The sequence below is a fragment of the Danio rerio genome, chromosome 14, assembly GCF_052040795.2.
Source record: "Danio rerio strain M-AB ecotype USA chromosome 14, GRCz13ab, whole genome shotgun sequence".
Classification (NCBI taxonomy): Eukaryota; Metazoa; Chordata; class Actinopteri; order Cypriniformes; family Danionidae; genus Danio; species Danio rerio.
The window spans coordinates 53,425,001-53,449,920 of NC_141034.1; the positions used below are offsets into that span (position 1 = coordinate 53,425,001).

The 24,920-nt window shown below is 38.0% G+C and overlaps 1 protein-coding gene across 4 annotated transcripts in view; it reads left to right on the top strand.

Moving 5' to 3' along the window:
• zgc:154054 overlaps window positions 1-23,570 on the top strand; it is a 56,224-nt gene extending 32,654 nt beyond the window's left edge. For 2 of the 4 annotated variants that reach the window (XM_087280893.1, XM_087280892.2), the window contains exons 12-15: window positions 5,950-6,028; window positions 12,271-12,346; window positions 17,128-17,240; window positions 22,536-23,213. In XM_087280893.1, the coding sequence (XP_087137019.1) occupies window positions 5,950-6,028; window positions 12,271-12,346; window positions 17,128-17,240; window positions 22,536-22,553 (286 nt within the window). In that variant the 3' untranslated portion in view covers window positions 22,554-23,213. 4 annotated transcript variants of the gene reach the window in all.
• The last annotated feature ends 1,350 nt before the right edge of the window (window positions 23,571-24,920 follow it).

Below are 24,920 nucleotides of genomic sequence, written 5' to 3' on the forward strand. Positions count from 1 at the left end.
GTGTGTGCGTCTGTGTCTGTGTGGTCACGTGATGTGCATTTTCAGAGGTAGAGAGGAAGGAGGGCTGCTCAGAAATGCTACACGCCACTGTGGATGTCAAATCGTTGTCGTTCTAAAATGCCATTTAAAAACAAAGACAGTGTAAACAGGGCCTGAGTGTGTACTTTTCGAGAGCGCATTTGCCACGAGGGCGGACGGAGGATTGCGATGCCGGTGTTGTCTATCGGACAAACCGTACGTAATACGTACATAGAAGAGCTTGCAAAACTCTTTTTTTTTTGTCGACAACACGAATGTTGTCAACATAACTCACTGGAAATCCAAAATGCTTACACACCGGCGACTTCATTGAAAGAGGAGAGGGTTTAAGTTCTGTCGACGGGTCTCCTGCTTCTGCAGTTTAACAAGCACTTCAACAAGCATGTTTTTTCCCGCTTGGCAAGCCAAGCTGACGTGACATGGGGGCGTGGCAGCATCGACGATTCCATTTTTTGATTCGTTAATCGAAATTCAGCATAAATTTCGATCGATTTCGATTAAAAATCGAAATCGTGACACCCCTAGTTAATAAATGCTTTATTTACTCAACTTCATGCAGTTTTGAGACCTAATCTAAAGTGAGGACTATTCATGCTTTATAAATCCCTTATAAATCACAATTAAAGGCTCAGAATCAAATGAACAATAATCTTTGCAATCTTTTCTAAAAAGTGAAATTACTGTAAATATTAAACATTGCTGAATAACAGGAGTGTCAAAATACAACATAAAACTGGATAACAACAACAACAATATAATAATTTAACAATATAATAAGATGCAATGTTTAAACTCTACAGTGATTTTATTTTAGGTAAGGGTCCAAAGATTTATTTTTAATTTGAAGTACAGTTTCATTTGTATATCTTTAATTTTATTAGGAATGAATAATGCCATTTTTCCTGTTTAGAATTTAACTGAGCCTTTATTTGTCATTTATAAGTGATTTATAAAGCATGAGTAGTCCTCACTTTAGATTAGGTCACAAATCTAGATGAAGTTGAGTTAATAAAGCATTTATTAACATACATAGTGACCATTAGTATATGCCTGAATAATAAAACATATAAATGGGTCAGTTGTCATTTCTGTGTGGAGTTTGCATGTTCTCTCCGTGTTGGTGTGGGTTTCCCCCACAGTTCAAACACATGCGCTATAGGTAAATTGAATAAGCTAAATCGTCCGTGCTGTATAAGTGTGTGAGTGAATGAGTGTGTATGGGTGTTTCCTGTACTGGGTTGCAGCTGGAAGGGCATCCACTGCATAAAACATTTGCTAGATTACCTATAAAAAAAGACTAAGCCGAAGGAAAATGAGTGAATTTTTTTATCATTTTCACACTCAGGATTGTTAATCACTTGCTCATTCTGAAGTTTTCTGTCAGTCTTAATGCACAATGTATGGGATGCTAACGGTCTAATCTGATTCAATTATCTATGCTAAGCTAAGCTAAAAAAGGGCTCGCCAAACACAGAGATCATCTGAATGGATTCAACAATAGTAAAGCTCAACTGTGAATATTTGTTGCTTTAAGCCAGGGATGTCTAAATTTGGTCCTGGAGGGCTGGTGTCCTGCCCCTAATCAAACCCACCTGAACCAGATTATCAAGCTCTTACTAGATATACTAGAAACCTCCTGGCAGGTGTGTTGAAGCAAGTTGGAGCTAAACTCTCCAGGACACCGGCCCTCCAGGACCAAGTTTGGACAACCCTGCTTTAAGACAATGGTCTCAAACTTAATTCCTGGAGGGCCACAGCTCTGCATAGTTTAGCTCAAACCACTTCCAACCCAAACCTGCTTTATAGTTTCTAGTAGTCTTGAGCAACTTGATTAGTTGGATTAGCTGTGTTTGATTAGGGTTGAAAGCAAAACTGTGCAGAGCTGTGGCCCTCCAGGAATCCAGTTTAAGACCTATGCTTCAAGCACACACAGCAGTTGACCTTAGTTGAGCTCCTCAAAACTAAGTCAAAATCTAAGAATGTGGTCCGATGACATTTGCAGTGTGAATGAGCCTGGAGGAACTCCTTTGTTGTGTCTGTTTGACTTCAAGTAAATTCTATTGTTGCTACTTACCTAACAATCTTCCATCGCCTTATGGGTTAAAGGTCGCATGAAGTGCTTTGAAATGTGCATTTTTATTAAATGTTGATGACGTAATCTCAACAAAAAAAAATGGAAAGAGGGTGGGACATAGAGTAGCTCCTCCCCTTTTTAAAAAGTAGCCAATAGCGTTTTGTTTTTATCACCGCTCTGCCAGTGAAAGTGGTTGAGCTCATGTTGTATTATCTCATTCATTATTGAGCGCAGATCATCTTTGCTGCTTGTCACATTATAACTCTGAAAGTAAAAGCAATGTGTTGATCCATGTTGAGGAAGAGACAGTATTTTACATCATTACAACTGTATTTAATCTACTTTAGTAATTACTAAAAAAGTTAGTTAATTAGTAAGGAAGTTAATTACTTGACTCAGTAATACCTATAAATCCTTATAAATCTCAGCACAGACTATAGAAATTTAACTCTTATTTAACTGTTAATTATTTAATTTAGGTTTAATAAGGATGGCTCAGTGGGTAGCGCTGTCACCTCACAGCAAGAAAGTTGCTAGTTCGAGCCTCAGCTGGGTCAGTTGGCATTTGTTTGTGGAGTTTGCATGTGCTCCTCCTGTTGGTGTGGGTTTCCTCTGGGTGCTCCGGTTTTCCCCACAGTCCAAAGACATGCATTATAGGGGAATTCGGTATGCTAAAATTGACAGTAGTGTATGAGTGTGTGTGTATGGATGTTTCCCAGTGATGGGTTGCAGCTGGAAAGGCATCCGCTGAGTAAAACATATGGTGGGTAAGTTGGCGGTTCATTCCACTGTTGTGACCCCAGATTAATAAAGGGACTAAGCTGAAAACAAAATTATGAGTGAAGTTAAATGAGGGAGGCATGGTTGCTCAGTGGTTTGCAGAAGCACTGTCACCTCACAGCAAGAAACTCCTTGGTTTGATTCCCGGCTGGGTCAGTTGGCATTTCTGTGTGGAGTTTGCATGTTCTCCCTGTGTTGGTGTGGGTTTCCTCTGGGTGCTCCGGTTTCCCCCAACAGTCCAAACACATGCGCTATAGAGGAATTTTATGAACTAAATTGGCTGTAGTGTATAAGTATGTGTGAATGTGAGAGTGTATGGGTGTTTCCCAGTACTGTGTTGCAGCTGGAAGGGCATCTGCTGTGTAAAACACATGCTGAATAAGTTGGTTGTTCATTCCGCTGATACCAAAAGAAAATGAATGAATGAACATAAATAAATCAAACAACAGGGCTTTTAGCTTTATTTAAATAATAATACTTTAGCAGTTGTTAATGTTAATTATTTTAACAACAAACTTAATATTGTTTTGTTAAGCAATGGAGTGAACTCTGGAGAAATGGAGAATATAACTCTGCAAAAAAAAATCATATGAATCACACAATATTTCATATTTCTGACTCAGTTTATTATCTTTAAAGCGTGTGCAATTGTGTTGATAAATGAAGTGTTTGTACTTAATGTTTCTATAACCAAAAATGATTACTCTGCTTCTCTGAGTTGATTTATACAAAACTGTTGAATTTATTTACAGTATTTAAGACAAGTATATTATAAGTAGTGGGGCGAGGCAGTGGCGCAGTAGGTACTGCTGTCGCCTCACAGCAAGAAGGTCGCTGGTTCGAACCTCGGCTCAGTTGGCGTTTCTGTGTGGAGTTTGCATGTTCTCCCTGCCTTCGCATGGGTTTCCTCCAGGTGCTCCGATTTCCCCCACAGTCTAAAGACATGCAGTACAGGTGAACTGGGTAGTCTAAATTGTCCATAGTGTATGAGTGTGTGTGTGTGTGGATGTTTCCCAGAGAAGGGTTGAGGCTGGAAAGGCATCCGCTTGCTGGATAAGTTGGCGGTTCATTCCGCTGTGGTAACCCCTTTTTAATAAAGGGACTAAGCCGACAAGAAAATGAATGAATATTATAAGTAATTGTAAATAAATGACTTAAAAATAATTCCTAGTTTTTGGGGATAAGTAATTGAATTGCACTAACTTGTACTCAGTGGTGTTAAGTAACTAATTACAAATACTCAAATTACTATAATTGAGTAGTTTTACCAGAAATTTTAATTAACTAAGTAGTTTTATAAATGTGTACTTTTACTCTTACCTAAGTACATTTTAGTGCTGTAATTGGTACTTTTACTCCACTACTTTCCTTCAACCTGCAGTCACTACTTTATTTTGTCTATGGGGTTTAGAAAAATCAGTCCTGTAATTCCTGTCCAATCAAATCACACATAGAAGGTAAATCGCATCATAATGAAATACCTCAAGACATTATAATGGCAGCAAACTGTTTGGAAGCATTAAAAGTGTTTTAGAAGATGTCCAAAATCTTTACACTCATTTCCATCCACCTATTTTGCAAATGCGCATGAAAAACCAGTTGATGGAAACGGCATGATGCGCATAAATTTTGAAAATGCTCATAAACTTATGCGCCTTGGGTAGGATAAACTTTTTATTCGATAAGAAAAGATGCGCATAAACTGCGATGGAAACACTTTTACCGCACAAACTCCAGCATGCGCATTAAAAAAGTCATGTGATTTTGTTTAAAGAGATCATGTGGTGATTAAAATGTGTGTGAATGGATAAAACGTCAGGCTGAGCACAAAAAAACATCTGAAATGTTGTTTTGGTCATTATAAAACACCTTACCATTTCAGTATTAGTGTTATTATATTATTAATGACCTCCAGAACCAAGAGCGCCTGTGCTCCACGTCTGACACCTTCAAACGCCACTGCGCGCTCACTGCTTGTCAGGATTGTCTTCTGAGGCGCATTCATGTAGAAAAGATTGATGCAGCTTCTCCTACTGCAGCAAATGCAGTTTTTACTGTTGATATTTGGCGCCAGTTAATCAGGAAGTGACGATTTTGTTCGCTTTGACTCGTTGGATGGAAATGATGCTTCATTCGCACAACTTTTATGTATGCACAACTAATCCAGTTTTGCGCATAAAGTTTATTTGCATTTTTGGATGGAAACATAGCTATTGACCCAGAGACTGTGTAGATGCACTGATGAGAAGATGACAGATGTTTACTGTAAGATGACTGAAATGGCCTTAAACACCCAGCAGGCACAAGACGTAAACATGACGTTAGGCATTGCATTGTGTTTGGAATTGATAATCATGTTGATGTCAGAATTCAAGGTCAGGCCAACGTTCAACCTAAAACCAACCAAATATCAACGTCTAATGATGTTACAGCTTGACATTGTGTGGACATACCACTATGACGTCTATCAGACGTTGGATTTTGGTTGCCATGTCTGATAAAAAAAAAAATGTCAGTATTTGACGTCAATAGGATGTTGGTTTAAGCTATTGACTCTGGTCAGTTTCCAACACAACCTAAAGTCAACAAAATATCAACATCATTGATGTCATTATTGGACTTCAAAATAACGTTATCCTTAGACGCTGGCTAGACATTGAATTTTGGTCATCTGACATCACAACCTAAATCTAACCTAATAGTAATGTCTTATGATGTTGTGTGCCTGCTGGGCTATAACTAAATGCACTACAGAATGTTACGTTTACACACATCCACAAATTCCATGTAAATGCTACAGCTTTTTACAGATTAATACTCACTACTCTTGAGTACTTTTGAAATGTCTACTTTTTACTCATAGTTATATTTGTGATATTTACAACAGATACTTTTACTCTACTCGCACTACATTTTTAGGCGAGTAATGGTACTTTTACTTGAGTCTGATTTTTCTCTTTCCACCACTGCTTGTAACTCAGTACACCCAACACAGTGTTGACACATGATCCTGGACTTTATTGAATACGTTTTTGTTTTTTATTTCACATTTTCAGGTACTTTTTTCGATCTGGCAATATTGAGACAAATGGTGACCGGTTTTACAACACAACAGTGGAAGTGCTTCCTGTTCATGTGAGTAAACATTTATGTAAAATAATAATTGTTAAATTCTAAAGACACTTTACTGTTTTATAAATCAATTTAACCTGTTTTTAAGAAATCAACAATATACTAATACCACATCTATCTCATATACAGTTGTTGATATTCATCCTCATGTGATATTTGCAAGAAAATATACACAGCATTTGTGAATAAGTCTTAATTCCTTTATTCTGGCTGGAATAAATGCACTTTTAAAAAAATTATTAAATTTTTTTGTTTGTTAGTTTTTTTTTTAGATTTATTTTTGGCCTTTTTGCCATTATTGAGAGGATAGGGAAGTACTTTAGACAGGAAACGAAGTGGGAGAGAGAGGGGGTAGGGCTGGGAAATCTTCTCGAGCAGGCATTCGAACTTGGGACGCCCTGAAGTGCTACTGAACCATATGTCAGCGTGCTAACCATTAGGATATTGCACTGACAATAAAAATAAATAAAATTTTAAGGTCAATTATTAGCCCCCTTGAGTTTTTTTTCAGAAAAAAAAATAATTTACGGGTTTAATTTTCAGATTTTCTACAGAACAAACCAGTGTTATTCAATAACTTGCCTAATTAATCTAACTTGCCCATCCAACCTAATCAGCTAAGTCTTTATATTGCACTTTAAGTTGAATACTAGTATCTTGCACTCTGCGGTGGTGCAGTGGGTAGCAACGTCACCTCACATCAAGAAGATCGCTGGTTCAAACCTCGGCTGTGTCAGTTGGAATTTCTGTGTGAAGTTTGCATGTTCTCCCCGTGCTGGCGTGGGTTTCCTCCAGGTGCTCCGTTTTCCCCCGCAGTCCAAACACAAGCACTTGAATAAGCTAAATTGGCCGTAGTGTATGTGTGTGAATGAGAGTGTATGAGTGTTTCCCAGTGATGGGTTGCAGCTGAAAGGGCATCCACTGGATAGGTTGGCAGTTCATTCCACTGTGGCGAACCCTGATTAATAAAGGGACTAAGGCAAAAATAAAATCAATGAATGAGTATTATAATGTCGTCATGGCAAAGATAATAGAATTGAGCTATTATTAATTAGTTTTTAAAACTATTATGATTAAAAGTTAAAGTACTGCACAGACAAAATTAAAACCTCTTTCAACAAACAAATGAGTACAAATGAGTTCATTCACCCATAAAACTTGACATAAATGAGTGTAACACAGTATTTAACATTGCATTAAATGGGCTATATGCACACAGACTTTTAATTTCAGTCAGCCAGCCCCAGCACTTCCGGTGAACTGTCTTTCCGTTATAAAATCACCACATTTAAAGTGTCATGACACCCCCCACTTTCGGTTCAAGTCTACCTCAGAATTTTTTCAAACGATGCATCATAATGGGCGTGGAGCTCTGTGAGCAAAGGGATCGTGGCCAGCAGAGCAGGGGAGAAGGAGAGGAGCGAACAACTGTTATTAGTCGGTTCAAAAAATGAGACACAAACCGAAAGGAGACGCATGATTTTATAGTTTACGAAGTTAAAATGCAAAGAAATAAACAGTGATTTTATGCCCTGCTACATTTGTTAATCATAATTTCATATACAGAAACCCCAATTTATATAATTATAAAGATAATCGTGTTTATATAAACACTAAATGAGGACTTCTCCCTCAATCCCTGAAACATAGGCCTGAATGCAGACAGTGCAGCAGGTCTCTCGCTCTGTCTATTTTAACCATTAGCCCTGCTGGTAATATAGAGGATTTAGGCAAACACAGGAGCACCGCAATGTGTCTAAATGTGAACGAACTCCTGATAAAAGACGACGTCCGCCATTCTCCAATTCTCGTACTGCTCTCCCGACAAAAATGCTTGCTGCACACAAACAGCTTTGCTATATTGGCCCTGACAGCATCGCGTGAAAAAGATGCAACAAACCCCATGGATCATGGAAACAAACACATACGAGCCTTCATGAACGGCTAAACACTATGTGCCGTGGGTCCATGTCTCACAGCTTGGCACTGGCAGGTCTGTCTTACCTTCAGAAAGCATGTGCAGTCATGAACAATTAAGCAGCCAGCTCTTCTCATAGGATAAGAAAACTCCGCTATGAATAATAATGAAAAACCAACGCGTCATTTTTGCACTTGCAGTACTGCGCTACATCACGGATTTTGATCCCGCCCCAAAAATCTTTTTAAACCAGTAAGCTGAAATTAGCTGACAAAAGCTCAAAATTATCCAGTTTTCCCCACAATTAAAGCTGTCAGGTGCTAACATTGTCTTAACTGATGCTCAACACACACAAATCTGCAAAAATTTCAAACAAAAGTACTCGAGGGTTTCGTGAACCTTTTAGGTCTGATTTCTTTAAAAATCAGCGATCTTCACTGCCTGATAGACATACAAAATTAAGTGGGTCTCGGACTGGACAAGAAGCACTGCCTTAAATTCAAATCCCCCCTGCCATGTCTTTAAAATATGTATATTTATTTTATCCCAGTATTTTCAATGGAGTTTCTGCGCTCGCCTGCTGGTCCTGACGGCGCTAACAGTTACACGATCTTTCATCTCGTTTTATGCTTGAACAACTAAAGGAATGCTTAAGTCTATTTATCTTAATGTGATTACATTACAACATCAATGCTGTAAAAGGGACCTTATGTTATTGTAAATAGCCACATTAAGCTTCATCAGAAGTTTATCATTGGCTGAAAAACACTAGCTATGCATATATTCCATTAAATTGAGTTGTATCCCATACATTTTTACTTAAAACCGTCAAGGATAGAAACACAATAAAGCCCTGGGCTTGTTTACCTTGTGGTCCTCGCTATTAAAAAACAAAGTATGGCTGCAAAGTACATTCATACATTCATTTTTCTTCAGCTTAGTCCCTTTATTCATCAGGGATCCTTACAGCGGAATGAACCGCCAACACATACACAGCCCTTTTACCTGCAACCCAGTATTAGGAAAAATTCATACTCTCTCACACTCATACACTACGGACAATTTAGTTAATCCAATTCCCCTATACCGCATGTGTTTGGACTGTGGCGGAAACTGAAGCACCCAGAGGAAACCAATGCAACACAGGGAGAACATACAAACTCCACACAGAAATGCCAACTTGGCCCAGCCAGGACTCGAACCAGTGACTTTCTTGCAGTGAGGTGACAGTGCTAACCACTGAGCCACCGTGTTACCTATAATTTTTTTATTAAGCCTTATTTGCTTTATTTTGGCTGAAATAAATTCACTTTTTTAAATGCAATACATTTTTAAGGTCAATATTATTAGCCCCTTTCAGAGTTTTTTTAAATGATTAACTGAAGTACACTTAATGCATGAAACAAACAGCACCTCCAGGTTTTAAAACAGGAACAAAATGATTTACAATACATATTACAAAATATTAATAAACATCATCATCATCCACTATGCAAACTAACTATGATTCATCAAACAACTGTCTTTGGTTTGCTTAAAGCATTGACGTCTTTTATTGGATTATATCTGTCATTCAGTAATTCAGATCTACACACATGGTTGTCAATGCATGCTGGCGTATTTCACAACTCTTTTGAAATCCTTTAAATACTTTGAAATTCCATAAAATCCCTTAAATCCTTTTGAACCAAAGCTGCCGACAGAATGGGTGGTTTCAGTTTGTTCAGCCTGGTTTATGTAGATTTTCTCGACCTTTCATCTCGTCAAATAGACAATTCACGAATTCACACTCAGATATTGGACTGGCGTGCTGTCCTGGGAGAGGGCTCTGAGCTCGGGAAGACACGTGTCGTATCAAGATAAAGAGAGATAGTGTCCGAGCACAGTGTCTGGCTCCAGAATGCTCCCCCCTCAGGTTTAAATAGGTATCGGGTTTAATAGAGTGGAGTTGGGGTGGTGGAGGGACGCTGAAGTCGAGAGTAAAGGGAGGTATGACGTGTTTGACTATTTATAGGGGTTTGCTCTTGAGCTGATTGGATAATAGAATGATTGTGAGTGATGAATTAGCCTCGTCAAAGACTGATCATCTCCTCCCGAATTTTGTTAAAGGGCACACATAGTTTACCCCCTTTTTTATGATTTAATATTAATATTATGGTTTTGAGTGTGCCAGTTTAGGTTCAGTTTAAAACACAGTTCAGATTTTTTTTATTATAATGTGTTAAAAGGTGTTATTTTGGGGGCGTTTACACACATGAAAATTAGTTTCGGCTTCCCGCCCAACGTAACAAGAGGGCGGAGCCAAGAGCTCCCATGCTCTGTGTTTGCTACAGACAGGCAGACTGAGAGAAGGAGCAGGAGTGAGAGTGTGTTTTAATTGAACAAACAGTTCCAAACATGCAGTTAGATCATTTTTATAAGTAAATTCATTAATTTTCCTTCAGCTTAGTCCCTTTATTCATCAGGGGTTACCACAGCGGAATGAACCGCCAAATTATCTAGCTTATGTTTTAAACAGCGAATGCCTTTCCAGCTGCAACCCACTACTAGGAAACACTCATGCTCTCTCACAATCACTCATACACCACAGCCAATTTAGCTTATTCAATCCCCCTATAGCACATGTGTTTGGACTATAGGGGAAACCCGCGCCAACACAGGGAGAACATGCAAACTCCACACAGAAATGCTGCGTTCGCATTGGTTTCCTTCGGGTGCTCCGATTTCCCCCACAGTCCAAAGGCATGCGGTACAGGAGAATTGGCTGTAGTGTATGAGTGTGTGTGAATGTGTGTGTGGATGTTTCCCAGAGATGGGTTGCAGCTGGAAGGGCATCCGCTGCGTAAAAATGTGCTGGATAAGTTAGCGGTTATTATATATTACGCTGTGATGACCCCAAATTAATAAAGGGACTAAGCCGACAAGAAAATGAATGAATGAATGAAGTTGGTGGTTCATTCCGCTGTGGCGACCCAGGATTAAAAAAGAGACTAAGCTAAAAAGAAAATTAATGAATGAATATGCATACATACATACACATATATTCTGACTTCAAGTGTAATTACATCTTTCATTTCTGTAATAACTACACTGTTGACCCAATATAAGCACAGTAAGTATATTGTATTTATTTTTTGATGTACCATAAGTACCTAAGGCCACATAATAAAAAGCTGGGCTGATATTTTAACTAGTATTGTCAGCAGTTAATATAGGAAATGTAATAATTTCAAGCAAATCTCAAGCTTATATTCATTCATTCATTCATTTTCCTTCAGCTTAGTCCCTTACTCTTCAGGGGTCGCCACAGCAGAGTGACCCGCCAACTATTCCAGCATGTGTTTTACGCAGTGGATGCCCTTCCAGCTGCAACGCAGTACTGGGAAACACTCATACACTCTCACATTCACACACACTCATAAGCTGCGTCCCAAATGGCACATTATACACTATGCACTCATGCACAATGTACTTATGCACTTACACACTCAACAGGATAGGAACTTATGTTTTTTTACTAAGCGGAAATTCAAACCGTTTCCCTGATGAGGTTTGACGGTTGCCAAATCAGTGAAATAAACGAACAAATTATCAAATAATACCTGCCGCGAGTATTGCCGCATTCACCATCGGGAGGCGCTATAATCACTCTCGTTGGAGAATTTTGCTTTCACCATCCAAAATAAATAAAGTTATCCAATATGTGCGTCCGATTGCTCCGCCCCTTCCGTTACGTAAGCAAACCTGCGGTCGTTGAGTGCGTGAAGTGTTCATCATTACACACTTCACTTTACCGGCTGAATGAGTGCATCATCCGGGTAATTAAAGTGCACTTATTATTTTTAGAGTTTTCAGTGTGAACACACTACTTACACTATTTATACTACAAAATGGCGTAGAATAGTGCATAAGTATGCGATTTGGGACGCAGATATACACTATGGCCAATTTAGTTTATCCAATTACCTTATAACAGTGGGGGAAACTAGAGCACCCAGCGGAAACCCACGCCAGCACGGGGAGAACATGCAAACTCCACACAGAAATGCCAACTGACCCAGCTAGTCTTGATTCAGTGCCATTGCACAGAAATTTGTATTAATTTGCATTCTGCAAGGAGGCCTCGATCCTTGTCATCCACCCTTTTAAACACTTAAAAACGACAGAAAGCTGACACCCAAAAACAAATAAGCTCAGAGCTGATCTCAAACCTGCTGGACTACATTTTTTGCGCAAATTTCCTGAAATCTCTCAGGCGTCTTTTTTTTTTAATGGTTTGCAGTGAAGTGTGAAGTGCTAACAGATGGTGTGTCTGCATGTCTTACAGCTTTCTGTGAAGGAGAAGGTGTCCAGAGGAGAAATGGCCTGCTGTAAACCCTCGTCCGATGGCTTTGTCCAGATCGGTATGCAAACGTCTCATTTATTTCCTCTTTATTTCTCTTCTTTCCTCTTTATGAGGATTTGCATGAACACAAGCAGCAGAAGTGCTCTACACATTTGTTTGTTTGCATTGTGTTAAGTGATACATTAATACGTAAAACATTGTATTGAAGTATGTAGTCAAATAAACGGGCAGTGAAGGCAGCATTGATCATGATTAGTATAATTATAGAGTTGGACAGAGTCTTGCAAGAACAAGTTTGTGAAGACCGGTTGTTTTTTTGGAAGAACCGGTTCTTGTTCAATACCGGTTGAGTTTTTCCTGGTAACAGTGATGAATGATTGTCATGACGTTACTTGAACGTCTGCATTCTTTCCACTACTGTGAAGATCTGAGTGACTGAAACTAGCTGTTTTAAATGAGCTGAAACAACACAACTCTTGTCTTTTCTTTGGCCAAGTTGTTTGTTTTATATTCAGTCCATCTAAATTTGTAAACCATTAACTTAAGCGTTTTGTGTTGGGACAACATGAAGAAATTCATGATAAGGGTAAAGGGATTGTAGTTCCCATATGCTTTGTGTGGGATTGAGTTAAGAGAGGGAAATGTTGACAATAATGGTAATCGGAGTCAATAGAAACACTTGTTCGTGTTTAATCTTTAATTCCAGTTTGAAGATTTTGTAGATTTTCATATAATGTTTTGAGATTACAACCTTGCAGAAGCACCCATGCTTTGGGTGTATTTGTAACCCCACCGCTCCTACACTACCCAACCTGCTCCGAGCTGGGATCGAACCGGCGACCTTCCGCATGGGAGTTGGTTCCTCTAACAAGGAGCCTAAAGTCTATGGCCTCTAGCTACTGTCACTAGAGCACCTTTAGAGGTCAGAGGGGTGAGGTTTACCTGCACAGCACTTACTAGCTAGCCTCCAAACAAAACTGCAGCTTGTTGCTTTGCTCGGTGAGCAATAACTGGCCTAATATTAGTTCTGAGATCGGTCTCAATCAACTGTATATGTATGAAATATGCATAAAAGTATCTTTTAGTTCATTTAGGATAACTTCAAATAAAACTAAGAGACTTTGAAATGTACGACACATTACAGACACGCATGATATTATCAGACCTTTGAGTTTAAGTGAAATAAAAATACAAATGTATTTAAACTTTTATCTCATTAAATCAAGTTGGACCAGCTCAAGTGCATTTAATTGTGTAAATAGTTTTTTTAGTTTGTGTTAAATAAATTTATTGGATGGAAATCCTGGCCTCAAGTGCATCCGGTGAGTTAATTTAAGTGCACAGAATCTACTTTTGAGTTTATAAACAACAATAAATTACTTCTTATTTCTGTAGAGTCTATCCAGTTTGTCAGCTTTTTTCCCTAAGTGTTTTGTATGTATATATATATATATATATATATATATATATATATATATATATATATGTATATATATGTATATGTGTATGTGTGTGTGTGTGTGTGTGTGTGTGTGTGTGTGTGTGTGTGTGTGTGTGTGTGTGTGTGTGTGTGTGTGTGTATATATATATATATATATATATTTATATATATATATATATATATATATATATATATATATATGAGCAGTATATATATATGTACATATATATGTGTCTGTGTGTGTCTGTGTGCGTGCGTGCGTTTGCGCGTGTGTGTGTGTGTGTATGGGTGTTTCCCAGTACTGGGTTGTGGCTGGAAGGGCATCTGCTGCATAAAACATATGCTGAAATAGTTGGCAGTTCATTCCGCTGTGGCGACCCCAGATTAATAAAGGGACTTGGTGACCTGAAAAGGTGACAAAATGTTTATTGCATTATGCATTACATGCTTTTTCTTTTTCAGTTTCAAGTTCTTTCAGTTGCTCTTCATTTCTTGTCTCCTAATACACATAATTTGAATCAACCCTGATTTTGCATATTTATCTACAGCATAGTATTTGCATTATCATTTTTAACTACGCTGCATGTCCAACTCAAAACTCTTGGAAGTTCATTCTTAATGTTTCAGCAAGTGGGATGAACAGAAGACCAAAGCAGAGAGTCACCTGATTCAGAATGACTCTTATGATTCTTTTGAACGAACTAGACAAAATGACTCCTGAATCAGTTTGAATTATTCAAAGGTTTCACGTTTACTCATTTGCTTAATCAGCCTGAGTGCTTCTCACTCACTGGAACGCAAGTCACTTTTAACGTGCATTTATACACTTTATTTAACATGTAAGAGCAGGGCGGATATTTTTATGTGTCGAGGCTTCCACTCTCATTGGCTTCCATTCATTTTTAGCGGTTCAAAACAGATTGTTATGCTGATTGATGATTATTATTTTAATGTTAATATACTTTCATAAACACACTGGTATGTAGTGCACAAGTACAGTGTGAAAAATAAGAAGCCATGACATGTTGTGATGTAAGTAAATCAGGTTTTAAATCAAATTTTTTAAGTTACAAATTTTTAACTAACTAATTTTTACTAACTTTAATTGATGTAAGTTGAAATTACTTGTAAAGTTAATTTGATTTGCTTAATATCTTAAAAATTACACATTTATTTTTTTCAGATTTGCAGCCATTTGTTAATTTACTCATATATTGGCAAATAAATCAAACTTTTTTTTTTTGCAAAATAAGATCAAATAAAATAAAAACATTGCAAAATAAGATGGATGATACTGTTATTTTAGCAAGAATGGATTAAATTGATTAAAATGACAGTAGATGCTATGATGTTACAAAAGATTTCCCTTTTTATTAAAAATGAAAAATATCTGAATCACAAGATTTAATTGCATTTTAAAATATTTTTGTAATCAGTGTGATATTTTAAGATTTTAAAGTGTTCATGGTATTTTTCTAAGATAACATTTTAAAGGCTTGGTGAGACTGAAATTTAACAAATTTTGTTTTTATTCTTTTAAACATTAAGAATCAGGTAAATTATTAAGAGTTGATATTCTGGTTCTGGTTTCAGAATCGACTATTAAAATGTTGGTAACACTTTACAATAAGGTTGCATTAGTTAATATTAGATAATGCATTTACGTTAGTAAAATAAACAATGAACGTTGCATTTATTGCAGTATTTGTTAATTACGTTTGTTAATTAGGGACCGAGTACCTATGGTGCGTAGGCCTAATTGGAATTGCTCCGTTTCTTACTATTATTCTTCCGCTTTTTTCTTTTTCTTTTGTAGAATAAATCGTGAATTTACGTTTGTTATGGGTTTCGGAAGTGGGGTGTGACAAAATGACTCGACAGTGCCACCTAAGCACATTTGACTGGCTGGCCCCCGAGCTACGATTCACGCACACGCACGAAAATTGGCACACATGTCGAACATGCCAATTCCAACAAAAAAGTCTCTTGGAGTGAAATCTCAAACCCAACAGGAAGTCAGATATTTTTAACTTCCTGCGCCAAAAATGTAGCGTTTTTGCCATTTCCAGGCGATTTTAATGAACTCCTCATAGGGATTTTTTTTCGATCAACACCAAAATGGGTTTTGTCATCTAAAGGCCTTGGCAATGTTGAATTGCGAAAATCTATAGTTTTCATCGAAGGGCGTGTTCATGGCGACCTCGCAAACTTTAACGATTCGCCACGAAAAAGTAAGTTGTTATAACTCAGGCATGCATTATCCAATCTGCCTCAAAATTCATACGTTTAATCACAGAACTGACCTGAACATGTTTACATGCCGATATCCAGATACAGTTATAGCTCCACCTGCTGGCAACAGGAAATGACATGTTTTACAACATAAAAACTCCTCCCACAAATTGTATCGCATAAGCACTAAATTTGGGTGGTGTTATCTGAAAGCCCTAGCGATGATATCTTGAGAGAGATCCAGAGTTTTCGCTGAAGGCCGTGTCCAAGGCGGCCTGACAAACCGCAGTGCTTCGCCATGGAACTGGAAGTACTTAAAACTCAACCACACAATGTCTGATCTGCCTAAAAATTCACGTGGTTGATAAAAGTCCTCTCCTGAAGACATCTACATGCCAATATTGACTCACAGTCATAGCGCCACCTGCTGACAGAAGGACGCTTGGCTTTTAACTTAGCCACAGAATGTCTGACCTGCCTGAAACTTCACGTTCGATACGATTCCTCTCCTGAAGACATCTACATGCTAACATTGAGTCACAGTTATAGCGCCACCTGCTGACAGGGGGAAGTGTGGCATAAATCTGTGATTTTCTTAGGTTTTTTAAATCTATATCAGCTTAAATTATCAATGTTCGCTGTTTTCTGTCATCCTGAGGCCACCGGGCGGCGGTGAGCCCGGCTGCGAGGTCCTTTTCATCGCTGCTTGCAGCTTTAATATAAAAATAACAGTTGTTCATTGTTAGTTCAAGTTAGCTCATGGTGCATTAACTAATGTTAACAGTGCATTAGTTAATGTTGAACTGTGATTAATAAATGCTGTACAATTATTCATAATTGGTTCATGTTAGTAAATACTTTAACTAATGAAACCTTATTGCAAAGTGTGACCTAAATGTATTTATATAAATGTTATGAGTTCAGCAGGGTTTGTTGATTTGTGAATTATAGTAGGTAATGGTTGAACAATGTTATCAGACTTCATTGACATTGTAAAAACAACACAACTCAGACATTCATCAATCAAGTTACTTAGAAAAAGTGACTTGTATTGCAATTTATGACTTTTAAAAGTATCTTTACCCAACCCAATATTTAGCTTCATCCAGTGCATGTTTAATTTCTGTGTAATCTGAGAGGAAACTACTCAATGCTTGTGTTTGTAGGCTCTTTCAAGAACGGAGTGGCTGAAGGAGAAGTGGACGCAGCTCTGGGTATATCAGAGGCCATGCGAATCCTGGTTCACTCGGACTCTGACGTCTGGGTTCTTCTCAGTGAGGTAAAAACACACGCTTATCACCTTATTATAACCTTCAGGAACAGGCCTCGCCTCATTGGGAAGGGCTTGAGCTAATAGTAATTTAATTCAGACAAAACACAACAACTCTATACTCTAGGAGAAGAGCATCGGTGAATGAAAATCTATACCCAACCCAATTTTGTTGACATTTCTCCAGGGCACAAAGGAAAGTACGTGCTAAATGATATGTAGTGTTTTTTTTTTCTCCTTGCAGCAAAATGAAAGTGAGGTAAAGGTCGTGAGTCATCCGTGAGACAAACAAAACCAGTAAAGCACTAGTAGAGCTTGTTTGGGTGGTTTATTCGGTCTTTCATTGAAATGGTAACTAGAGAACAGAGGTAAATGACACCTAAACAGCTTAACATTTCAATCAGTCGGGTTCCAGGAGTAATATGTAATTTTCTGCATATTAAGAAAGCAGATTTAATAAAGGTCAATTTAATTGAATTTAATTTTTACTTTAACAGATAAACATTCATTGACAGATCTGGTGTAAACACTTCAGACTGTTTAATTGTGGAGTTCATGCAGGAAAAACTACATTACCCATGATGCTTTGTAGAACATTCCACCAATCGGAGAGTTGCAGTGAGCAAAATCCTAACCTGACTTCACCAAGTAGGACATGTTCTTGGATTAACATCTATGTTGATCCTGGAACAACATTCCAATCAGTCAATCAGAATAAAGGAAAACGTTTACCGTTTATGTTAAGTTTAGGCTTATTGTTAGATTTATGCACTGTTTGGCCGCATTTACACTGCACTGTTCAAGTGACTCAATTCCGATTTTTTATTTTTTTTTCCTTCCATGTGGCATAGATCGGATATGGCCCATGTACGTGCAAGCAGGAACAAATCACATGGATTCCGTAATCAGATTCAGGCCTTGTTCATTTATCCGATATGAATCAGATATGTGTTCGCCTGTTTGCACTGTAAGCAGGTAGATCGAATTTTCACCCGTCACGCGTCATTAAAAAAAACAGATGACATCAAGTATGACAATTTCCTTACAGAACAGACTTCAGCAGAGTCCCAAACCTTAAATCTCATTCACGAGGACTTAAACCGCTTTTATATTGTCATATAGCACAGGTAGTTAAGCATGTTAGCAAGAGCGAGAAAGAGCAATGTCCGCCATGTAACATATAAACTAATATAAAACTTGTGCATACATCATGTGCATAAATCACACCATGGACATTACATTAAGATGCCTAAAGGTTTAAAAAAGCCCATATATCAAAGGAAGATGGACAAATGAGATCCTTCCTGTCATAAACTACAGTAAAACAGCTTTAAAAAGCTGCGAACAGATTACTTGCAGGAATAGAGAAAATAGCGCTCTTTAATTATCAGCTGTTAGTCAGCGCCCGCTCTTTTTTTTTTTTCCTGGTCATTGCGCCTTTGCCATGTGCTGTGTAAATGCAGACGATCAGATACAAGTCCCTTTTAAAAGATGATGTAAGCAGGTCTGCAAAAAAAAATCTGATTCAGTCACAAAATCAGAATTAACCATCAAGATCTGCAGTGTAAATGCTGCCTTACATGAGTGTTATTTCCCTCTGATTTTGGGAATAATTCACAGTTATGGCTGGGTTTAGGTGTAGGGAATAGGTATGGATTACATTTTCAAACAGAAATGATGTTCCAGGATCAACATAGATGTTAATCCACATCATACTTGACAAAACCATGACGCGCTTGAGCAAAATGCATTAAAATTGATTTTACTCACACGTAGGGATGCAACGATTATAGATTTTGGTTGTACGATTATAGTCTGAGGAATAATCACGGTATCACTGTTATCACGATTATTATGTGTTCTTTCATTTCAAAATACTACTAGTTTAGATAATCACATGAAAATGTTGTTGGATGTTTCCCAGAGTTGGGTTGCGGCTGGAAGGGCATCCGCTGCGTAAAAACTTGCTGGATAAGTTGGCGGTTCATTCCGCTGTGTCGACCCCGGATTAATAAAGGGACTAAGCCGACAAGAAAATGAATGAATGAATGAATAAATGAAAACTTCTTATATTTTAAAGTTTTAATTATCGCTGCTCAGTAACCACTTAAAACAGCACAAAATAATGATAAAAACAAACAATAAAATCCGTTTCTTATTGGACTTAAAAGTAAGTGACAAGTGTTTTTGGCATTTAAACATAAGTAATAATTTAACTGAAAATTAAATTCAGTTTTCTGTAGAAAATATCACAGAGAAATGAAAAAATAAATAAATAAATAGTTTTTGTCTACTGTAAATTTAAGCATAATATTAGCTAAGCATTTCCCTTTTAAATAGAACAAATGTAGTCAAAGACTGCTGAACCTCTGTCTGAAAGGCACTAATATGCGCGCAAACCATGTGCCTCCGTTGGAAGTAATGAATTTGTGCGCGTAAAAGATGGAATATGTGAATGGCCCTTAGTTAAAATCTTCCCCAGCCATAGTTAAAATAAGCCTTTGATCCAGCGTGCGTGCGTATTGTGTACAAGCTTGAAACTTTAAACTACCGCACAGTTGGTATAACTTTTAGTTGCAGCAGTTTTGTTCCATGCAGGTGTTGAGAAGCCTTTACGATTAATTACCGTGACGAATTAAACCGCGGTTTAATAGTGAAATCGGTTAATCATTGCATCCCTGCTCACACAAAGCACTAATAAAGGGCATATTTGAGTGTCAATACTCTTAAAAAATATATATATATATATTTTTAACACATTTTAAACAACTTCAACAACTTCAACTTTTAGTGAATAAACATATATTTTTCCATCATTTTTTATTTGATGTCCATTACAGTGCTTCAGTTTTTCTGTCATTAAAGCTGTTTTGTCTTGTTTTCTTTATATAATGAATAATAATGCATTAAAGGGGACCTATTATGCCCCTTTTAAAAGATGTAAATAAAGTCTCTGATGTCCCTGGAGAGTTTATGTGAGGCTTTAGTACAAAATACCACACATATAATATTTAAAACTCTCTGAAACTGACCCTTTAGGCTTTGATCCAAATTGTGGCGTTTTGGTGACTGTCGCTTTAAATTCAAATGAGATTGTGCTCTTTTCAAGAGAGGGCGGAGCTACTAAAGTCTGTGTGTCAGCTTAGTGGCAGATTCAAAACAGGACTAATGTCCTATGCTAATGAAGAAGAGATCCTCACTAGTGGGCGGGGAATTTCTCCTCTGATGACACGTACAAAGGTAGAATGTCAATCAAAGTGTTTCTGCAGACTGTCTATTATAAAATTATAAATAAAATCTATTATATATAAAATAATAGAATTGATTAATTTATGCCATTAGAAGCTGGATATATTCACACACTGCTGCCAAACAACTGTGTTTAAACCCCTTATAAAAGTGATTTTTGCATGATAGGTACTCTTTATTTCATACATGACTTTCTAACAAAGCTGTCAAATTGACCAAAACAACCCTTAGTAGTCTGATTTTGCAGTTAGTTTTACTTGTTGTCAAATGTGATGAAAAATGTTAAAAGTACAAGATAAATAAGTAAAATTCTGCAAATGAATTTATTATTAATCTAGTTTGAAGAACAACCCAGAGATTAAAAAGCTGAATATAAGAATTATAAGAATGTTTAGATGTGTAATGTTCAATTCATGAGAAATATAAGACTGTTTACACACCCTTTTTAATACTATTTAATATTTATTGTCTTTGTCATCATATTTAAAGTTATGGTTCTCTCAAAAACACTACTTTTCTATATTTTTAAGTGTGTTATATACCAGATATCCATTGACATTAATAGCAAGAAAAAAACAAATACAGTGGAAGTCAATGGCTACTGATTTCCATATCTTTTGTGTTTATCAGAACAAATTAAAGTATGTTTACCAAAAATAAAGGGAGAGTAAATGCTGACAGAACTTTTACATTTTGGATGAACTATTCCTTTAATTTACATATTTTTTACCACATTTTTTTTATCATTTCTGCAGATGGATCATTAAAGAATTCCATTCACTCTTAGTCATGATCGGGAATTACATTAATGATATACACACTTTATTAGGTACACTTGTCCGCAAATTTCTAATCAGCCAATCACATGGCAGCAACTCAATGCATTTAGGCATGCAGACATGGTCAAGATGATCTGCTGGGATGGTTGTTGGTGCCAGACGGGCTGGTCTGAGTGTTTTAGAAACTGCTGATCTGCTGGGATTTTCACGCACAACCATCTCTAGGGTTTACAGAGAATGGACAGAAAAAGAGAAATTATCTAGTGAGCGGCAGTTCTGTGGGCGCAAATGCCTTGTTGATGTCAGAGGAGAATGGCCAGACTGGCTCCAGCTGATAGAAAGGCAAAGAAGCACTCGATACAACCGAGGTCTGCAGAGGAGCATCTCTGAACACACAACACGTCGAACCTTGAGGCAGATGGGCTACAGCAGCAGAAGAACACACCGGGTGCCGCTCCTGTCAGCTAAGAACAGGAAACTGAGGCTACAATTCACACAGACTCACCAAAACTGGACAATAGAAGATTGGAGAAATGTTGCCTGCTCTGAGTCTCCATTTCTGCTGCGACATTCGGATGGTCGGGTCAGAATTTGGCATCAACAACATGAAAGCATGGATCCATCCTGCCTTGTATCAACGGTTCATGCTGCTGGTGGTGGCCAATTAGTACTTGTTGAGCATTGGTCACCGCCACAGCCTACCTGAGTATTGTTGTTGACCATGTCCATCCCTTCATGACCACAGTGTACCTCTTCAGATGGCTACTTCCAGCAGGATAATGCACCATGTCATAAAGCTTGAATCATCTCAGACTGGTTTCTTGAACATGACAATGAGTTCACTGTACTCAAATGGCCTCCACAGTCACCAGAACTCAATCCAATAGAGCACCTTAGGTATGTGGCGTAATGGGAGATTCACATCATGGATGTGCAGCCGACAAATCCACCCGCGACCGCGTGATGCTATCATGTCAATATGGAGCAAAATCTCTGAGGAATATTTTCAGTACCTTGTTAAATCTATGCCACAAAGGATTAAGGCAGTTCTGTAGGCAAAAGTGGGTCTAACCTGGTAATAGTCGTGTACCTAATAAAGTGGCCAGTGAGTGTATATTGACATTTTAGTTCTGTGCAATCATTCAGTATTGTTGGTGTCTATAAATAAAATAGACGTTTTGAGAAAGTAACACTCCAACAGTTGCTAACAATGCTGTTGAAAACGGTGAAACAGTATCTAAGGTTTGCTTAAAAGTCACATCTCTTTCTTTGACAGATCTTTATTAAAGTTTGATGAGCTCAGGAGAGAGGGGAAATTTGAGCCGCATGCTAACGTGTGAAAACTGCAGCTCTGTACAACAGCGCGCTCTGCTGGGCTGGAAAATAACTACAACTGCGTGCCATCTTCAATTACAAGAGGATTCCCTCCTCGGTTTGAGCGGGAAAACGAGTTTACATACTTATTTGGGTAATACTTTACAATAAGTTTGCATTAGTTAGTTATGTTAGCTAATGCATTTACTAGCATGTACAATGAATGAACAATACATTTATTACAGTATTTGTTCATGTTTGTTAATGATTGTTCATTGTTAACTCATGGTGCATTAACTAGCATGGGATAATATATTAGTAAATGCTAAACTATGATTAATAAATGCTGTACTAGTATTGTTCATTATTCGTTTATGTTAGTAAATACCTTAACTAACATTAACTAATGAAAGCTTACTGTAAAGTGCGACCCATATTTGTTTAATGTGGTCCATGAAGGTTGTTTATTAATTTTGTCTAAGTTATTTACATTTTTTTAAGTTTATTATTTTGTGTTGCAAATACAACTTGAAGGATCACGCAAGGGATTTGACTATATTTTATAATATATTATATCTGACTGTTAATAACATCTGACTTGAATGTCAATAAATGGCAGTGGTGTACGCTGTTACTAGTTGATGGCATTATTTTTGTGCTCATATCATGGTTTTTCTCGTTATATACTGTACTTCCATATACTGGAAGATTATTTCCACCACAGAAGAACATGTTAGCAAAAAAAAAAAATCGCAATAAAATGCAGAATTGTGAGATAAATGGCTCGTTTCCACTGACTGGTACAGTACGGTACGGTTCGGGTCTGCGTCTGTTTTGTGAGAAGTGCTTTACACTCATAAATACTTGTGTATAAATGTTTATTACAAACTTTTCTATGAACATGATTTGATTATATCTGCAGATCAATGACAGCGTGAAATTGCCTACTGTAACGTCTGTAATTATATAAAATAAATAAATAGATAAATGCAACATATATGAACCCTTAAGGCATTGGTCTCAAACTCAATTTACCTGGGGGCCACAGGAGGCAAAGTCTGGGTGAGGCTGGGCCGCATAAGGGATTTTACAAAAAAAAAGTCCTCAAATGTCATTATTAACAGTTTTAATTATTTCTTCTGAACATGAAGTGTCCTGAACATTGAGTGAAGATTATGAATAGTTATTCTGAACATGGCATCTTTTGCCTACTCCTTGCTGCCAGAGACTTGACAGCGCTTCTTCTCACAAATCTGAACCACGTTTGGCTTTAGAGCGGAAGCAGTTGAGACCCTCAGTATGGCTTGGGGGAACTCACTCAAAACTTCCATTCCCTCACCAAAAAAAAGGCGTATATATGTATAAATAAAACACCCCCACCCCACTCCAGTCACATCAGTCTGTACCAGTCTGTATCTACCTATAATATATATAAGATGCAGGCTGTAGCTAGGTAGGTGGCAGGCTGCAGATAGGTAGCTAAGTGGCAGGCAGGGGCGGGAACAGCTTACCTTGGTTCTGGCCGGCGCGAGTTCCCTCCTAACACTTCCCGCCCGTCACAGCGTCTAACAAAGGGGCGGGGTGCGTGGTGACGTCACCGGCATCCCCGCCCCTTTGTTTACACGGCGGGCGGGGAATGCCAGTGACCGCTGTGTACGGATAGAATCAGCGGAGCGGGGAGCGCTCTCTCTCCCCGCTCCGCTGATTCTGTCAGTGTACAGCGGTCGACGCGGGGCACAAAATATTGCACTGAGGGCCGCAAATGGCCCGCGGGCCGCGAGTTTGAGACCCCTGCCTTAAGGTCTCTGATATATTACCAACTACAGAAATCCTACACACAGCAGACATTTAGTCCTTATTTAGGCGTAAAAAACAACACAAAATATAGCCTACAGTCAGTGTAAACCTCTCCTCTGTGTCTTTAATCTTCAGCAGCACATGTAGCCTCTGTTAGAGCGTCATTCTGAGTTCATAATAGTCGTGTGATAGTAATAGTTAAACATGGCAGTTTGTTCACAATTGCTGAAGAAATAATGTGCTCCTTTTTTCTGTCTCCTTTTTTTCGAGCTTCACTCCCGCGTTTATCAGCTTCTGACAGGATTGGGTTTCAAAAGCACGTCAATAATCAAGCGCACGTTATTATCATGAGCACAAGCAGTTTGTTATTTCAGATATAGATGCGCGGCGAGTGCTAACAAGAAAGCGAAACCGCTCGCGATTTAGTCAGGCTCGTAAATAACTACGGGGCACAGGGTAAATCTGCTCTTCTTTTTGGCTTTGTGGCTGTTCATCAAGACGTTTGTTTGAGCCCGGCTCGACCATGGCTCGTTATTATATGTATATAATT